Source organism: Zingiber officinale, chromosome 3A, assembly GCF_018446385.1.
Source record: "Zingiber officinale cultivar Zhangliang chromosome 3A, Zo_v1.1, whole genome shotgun sequence".
NCBI lineage: Eukaryota > Viridiplantae > Streptophyta > Magnoliopsida > Zingiberales > Zingiberaceae > Zingiber > Zingiber officinale.
This window is the reverse complement of record NC_055990.1, coordinates 163,571,680-163,577,679: the sequence shown is the minus strand read 5'-3', so window position 1 is coordinate 163,577,679 and position 6,000 is coordinate 163,571,680. Positions and strand designations below refer to the sequence as shown.

At 47.7% G+C, this 6,000-nt stretch overlaps 1 protein-coding gene across 1 annotated transcript; it reads left to right on the top strand.

The window, feature by feature from the left end:
* Positions 1–3,692: 3,692 nt before the first annotated feature.
* Positions 3,693–4,652, top strand: LOC122053289 (NDR1/HIN1-like protein 3). The gene has a single exon (XM_042615283.1). The coding sequence runs from the start codon at positions 3,780–3,782 to the stop codon at positions 4,458–4,460; it is 681 nt and encodes a 226-aa protein (XP_042471217.1). The 5' UTR covers positions 3,693–3,779; the 3' UTR covers positions 4,461–4,652.
* Positions 4,653–6,000: the final 1,348 nt, after the last annotated feature.

Below are 6,000 nucleotides of genomic sequence, written 5' to 3'. Positions count from 1 at the left end.
CACTCTCTGTTTCCTCCTCCTCGCAGCGCCGGCCACAGCGACGACAACCCACTCTTTCCTCCTTCTCCTCGCGACACACTGGCAGCCTCCCTCTCCTCCTCGTGGCGCCGGCACAGGGCAGACTCACCGCAGCTCCTCTGAGCAGCCTTCTTCACGCTGCCGCCATCACCTCCTTCTCCCCCGTCGCCGACACCAACAAAGGAGGTCTTCTCCGCCGCCTCCCGCACAGAAGGTTGTCTCCGTTGGTTTCGCTGCTCGCCAGAACACCCACGCCACACGCACGAGGACTCACGTGAGCACGATGACTTCTCCTCCTCCTCTCTTCCCGCGGCTAACACAGCAGCCGATCCTCTGTTCTCCTCTCGCCGCCGACTTTCCCCAATTGTAGCTTTTGCCAGCGACGCCGACATCGTCTCCCTCTTCTTACACGCGACAACACTGTATGCTCTCTGTTCCGGTGTCCATAGCCGTCGCCGGTAGCCTATGTTGGAACTCCAAGGTTGTTCTGGTGTGATCAACAAGTTAAGTTAGGTCCTGTTTGTTTCTAACCTAGTATCTAAGTGTGCAGGAGCTTAGGAGCACAAGTAGTCGAACGGAAGACGCAGCCAGCGAGAAGGATGGCACGCGGTGCGTCCGAGGGACGAGGCGCTGCAGAAGAGTACACCGGCGGACGAGAAGGAAGCGCGCGGTGGTTCCGAGGGACGAAAGCCGGAACGGAAGATTGCTCGGGAAGCAAGAGAAGCAACTAGCGAGAAGGACGACACGCGGTGCGTCCGAGGGACGAAGACTGCGGATGAGTACCCCGGCGGACGAGAAGGGAACACGCTGCGATTCCGAGGGACGAGAAGCCGGAGGGAAGCCCGCTCGAGAAGACCGGAAGTTGGGTTCGGGTGAGCTCTTTTTCGGTTGGCAGAGATCACCCAAGCAAGCAGATCTGGAGGAGAAGAACCGGACCGAGACGGGATTGAACCAGAGAAAAGGTTCCGGACGAAAAAGCCAACATCTGTTGACTTTGGGCTCCGGGGCGCCCGGAGCCCTCCGGGGGGCCCGGAGCCCTCCGGGGGGCCCGGAGCCCTCCGGGGGGCCCGGAGCCCTCCGGGGGGCCCGAAACCCTTCCGGGCGCCCGGACCAGACTTTTGACCATGATCGAGATTTGACTCGATTTGATCGTTAGGGGATAAAGTTTATCCCCCCAGGGCGCCCGAAACCCCTTCGAGGCGCCCCGACCAAGGCTATAAATATAGCCTTGGTCCAGAAGTTTTTCAAGGAACTCTGAATTGTAATTTCAACGCTTGTAAGCTTTAGTCTAGAGTTGAGCTTCTGTTTTCTGCTCTTCAACGTTGTACGACGCTTCTCCGCCTGAAGGAGTTTTTAGTGAGCTTATTCTTCCTTGGATTAACAACCACATCGGTTGTAACCAAGTAAATCCTTGTGCCTCGATTTTTCTTTATGCTTTTAATTTATCGGCTTACTTTATATATACAAGTGTTAGCTTAAAGAGTTCGAGGAAGGTTGTTGTTTGCATATTGTGTTTACAGGACTATCCAACAACTCTCTCCTAGCCGGCCCAACGGTCCTACAGCCTCCACGCGCCGCCAGCCCTTCGCGACAACATCCACGCATTGCAGTCACACAGCCGACACCTCCCGCGGCAACCGACAGCCGCTGTTGGCCGACCCACTGTCTCGACGGACCTTACAGCGTCAGCACCGCTGCCGGCAGCCTCGCGGCCGGATTCGATCATCTAGGGCCTTGGTCTTTAGGTCCAACGTCGATCCCGCTCTCGATCCGAGCCCTCCGAGCTCTCGCGGTCATTATGTTCCGACTCGACGTGTGGGATGTTTTTATGCTATGGTTATTGGGCCGCTATTATATCCCGGCCGGCAAGCCGCGGTTATGTTTCAGACTGTGCGTTGTGTCCAGCCTTTAGATTGTTGTTATTTCTCGGCCTGGGTGTCGGAATCATATCCTGGCCCGCTGCCGATATTTTATCCCGGCTTGCATGCCGATGTCGTATCCTGGTCTGCGTGCCGGTGCCTTATCCTAGTTTGCGTGCCGGTATTATATCCCGACCTGCAGCTCGTCTTCCGGGTCCATACCTCGTTCAGCTTCTCGTCGTCAGATCCAGCTCTCCATCCTGATCGGGCGTCGTCTACTCTTCCGGGTCCCGATAACTCGCACCGCGTCCCATCCGAGGGCGCCCCCCTGGGCCAGGGTACGTTCTTCATTCATATTCCATATGTATTTTCATTATTTTACGGCTTAGTCTGTTACTTATATGTTCGTTGGATCTGCCTCGAGTCTCGGGGTACCAGAGACCGGGGCGACCCGGTCGCTGGCTGCACGTAGCGTTGACCAGATAACTTTTGAAGACTTGGTCAACACAGAAGTCATCTCAGCATACCCCCCTCCGAGACGTCACGATTCGGTCAACATTCCGCCCACCTCGCCTGGCGATCCGTCTGACTCAGATTCCAGACGAGATCAGTTGTCTTATTACCACAACAACAATGGTTATTCATCATTGTTCCAAGAGTTGTGAATATATTTTCATTGACAATAATTCATTGCACTGTTATCCTAATAGTTGTAAAGAAAGAAAATCACTTAAAAAAACTGTTGTAAAATTCGTTGTTCTTTAAAAAATCGTTGCATTAAACGACAACGAATAGTATAAAACCGTTATCTTTTAAACAATCATATGTAAATATTAAACAATCAGAGGAGATTCCCATGCAGGGCCCAACTATCATAAAATATGAAACCGTCACATTAAAGACCTCCCACACGATGATTCCACGTCTATGTAAGTGTTAAGTGCACGGTGGAACGAAAACATTCCCTGGGATTCGAACCATGCCCACTACAGATAGTGGCGGATCCAGGAATTCAAATATGGAGGGACGATCATGATAAACAAGGGACGGTATCCCTTATCTCCATCGGTATAACCCCATAATACTATGGGTTCTACCGCCGGTATGGGGGGCGACCACCGATTACATATTTTAAAAAAAAGTTCCATACATTTATTATCTGTGCCAAGTCTTGGGGCAGCAGGACATATATCGAACTATTAATAAAATTGAGACATTATGTTAGGAATCATCTTACATTTTAAATTTACTTGATCAATCATCTATCTCAATATTAGTCGGGTCGTAAGTATAAACATTTGATCACAAGCCTAACCATCACATTAGTTAGATCCTGAGCAGTCAAAGATATCGAATTCAACAGGGAGCCGCCAGGAGCTGCACATCAGGTCCAGAATTTTGTCTAAATACGCGTGGAGTACTGATTTGTTTATCCTTCAGAACGATCATATGTTTTACAAATATCACAAATTGTAGCTGAGTCATCACAACAAAACAAAATATATCCAAAATTTTCAACTCCGTTGCGTCTTTAATTTGACCTTTAGCAACAAGCCAACACTTCTCAAAATCAGCCACGCAAATATTTTGCACACATACGTATACAAATCATCGGTTTGGGTTACCTCCATCAAATCGATCCCTGACTGCGAGACGAGTCCAATGACCAGGTGTCAACTGTAACCTTCTCCATCGACAAGTCAAGTCAAATCCTGGCACGAACTCACCGCGTTCCCTCCTCTCCCCGACGCGCTTCCTTCTCCCCTCCGGCAACAGAAGTCAAGAACCGCCGCGGCTCTCGTCGCCTATAAAAGAAACCCTGCGCCGTTCATCTCTTTCAGACATCGTAGCAGCATCGTAGCCACCTCCTCTGTTCTTCTCTGCTCTGCTTCTGCAATCCCCATGGCGGACGCGAAGCAACAAGTCCACCTCAACGGCGCCTACTACGGCCCTCCGGTGCCCCCCAGGAACCGCTCCTTCCGCAGCGTCGGCCGTTCCTCCGGCTGTTGCTGTGGGCCCTGCTGCCTCGTCTGCAACCTCTTCAAGTTCCTCCTCTCCCTCGTCATCGCCCTCGGCGTCGTCATCCTCGTCCTCTGGCTCGTGTTCCGCCCCAACCAGCCCAAGGCCCGCGTCGAAACTGCCTCCCTGACCCAATTCGACCTCGCCAACTCCACCACCCTCAGCTACAACCTCTCCTTCGACCTCACCGTCCGCAACCCCAACCGGCGGATGTCCTTCTACTACGACCGCCTGGAGGCGCGCGCGGAATACGACGGCGACCGGTTCGGCTTCACCAACCTGCCCACCTTCTACCAGGGCCACAAGAACACCACCGTGATCAGGACGATTCATTTCGGCGGCACGCAGCCGATGTTCGGGGACTCCGTCGACGAGACCTACCGGAGGGAAAGGAGCGAGGGATTCTACTACATCGACGTCAAGGTGCGCGCCAAGATGAGGGTCAAAGTTTGGATCTTTAAGCTCCGATACAACCGGCCGCACATCGACTGCACGCTGAAGCTGCCGGTGCCGGGCTCCGGCGGCGTCTTCGAGAGCACCGGCTGTGATGTGCACATCTTCTGATAGATTCCGGCCTCGTACACTCCTCCATCCACGCGCGTATAGATTATACAATATACAGGATCTATATTTGTTCATGTTGTGATCGATTGCTCTGTATTGTGCCATTTTTTCCACATATGATCTATTGTTTGATATATGTTTGTAGTTATTATGCTTAGATTATATGTCATAGATACTGATTACTCGTCGCTATGTTTATATATTTCTCACCTAATCATCTGAAAATATGGGTAGACTAAAATGTTATGTTTGACTTTTAATATGCAATGTCAGCTCGTGACGGCTCATTACTTGCATTATGGAGTTTTTTTTTTTTTAATTAGGATTGACTATTCAGCCAGATCACATTGAACAATCGAATGATTTTATTGGGCCGAATAAAAGTAAATGACTAGTGTTTCTCCTTGGTGGAGCCCAAGAAAGTGACCAAACTGAGGCGGCCCATTTTGGCCCATTATACAATGATACAATCATCAACGTTGAAGAAAGCGATCGAAGGTAGGGAAGGCAACGGGTCAAGTTCGGATCAGATTCTATATCCTCCGTATTCATACCTATCGGGTATAGGATATCCGATGAGTATACTCATACTCATTAACGACATGTTTGGAATGATATAGAATTCAATTCCTTTTAGAATTGGAATTGAATTTCATGCTTTGGAATGATTTTTTAGTTAAGAATTGATATGGAATTCAATTCCAATTCTATCAAACAAGGCAAAAGTAAATCATACATAAAGAGGTGTGATTTAGATAGAGAATTCAATTCTCCATATTATGTCCATTGTACTCTCATTCTCTCTTCTTTGTAAGAAAAGAAAAGAAAAAAAGAGAGAAGGATAAAATGGTAAAACATAAGAATTCCATAACTTAAGTTGTAATTCATTTCAAACATGAGAATTGAATTCAATTCCTTATGAAATTCAATTCATAATTGAATTCAATTCAATTCCATGACTTAAGTTATTTCCAAACAGGGTGTAAAGGACCGGATATATTTTATACGTGTAATTTTTCTTCTTTCTATCGAATTATTATCATTCAACAAAAACATATTAAAATTAACATCCTATTAAAAAATATATATAATTAAAAAAATAAATTAAACATCTATATAGTCTCCTATTGATATCAACAAAAAATAATAAGTTGATTTTAGAAAAAAGAAAATTTTATTTAATATATATATATATATATTAGTTAATCACGTATTCGGATTGGGTATTAGGTATTGATAATCCCTCCATACACTTCTTTATTCAGATCTAATATCGAATTTTTCATTGAATTCGGATGAAGTTATCATCCCTAATATAAGACTCCATTGCCGAAAGTTCGATTGCTTCCTCTCCCCTCAGTCTCTCTCTCATTCTCTCCCTCGCTCGCTAACTCCTCCTTTTAGCTTTACATCCATTTGTGTTCTCTTTTTGACCACCCTTTGCTTTTCCGTTGTTTTTTTTTCCTTTCCTCTCTGATGGAGCAACGGCAGCAAATTTAAAGCAGCAGCAGCAGCAGCAAGGCCCAAGTGTTCGATTTTC

Excerpts from the sequence above, each read along its gene's own strand:
- LOC122053289 (XM_042615283.1), top strand. The coding sequence starts at position 3,780 with ATGGCGGACGCGAAGCAACAAGTCCACCTCAACGGCGCCTACTACGGC.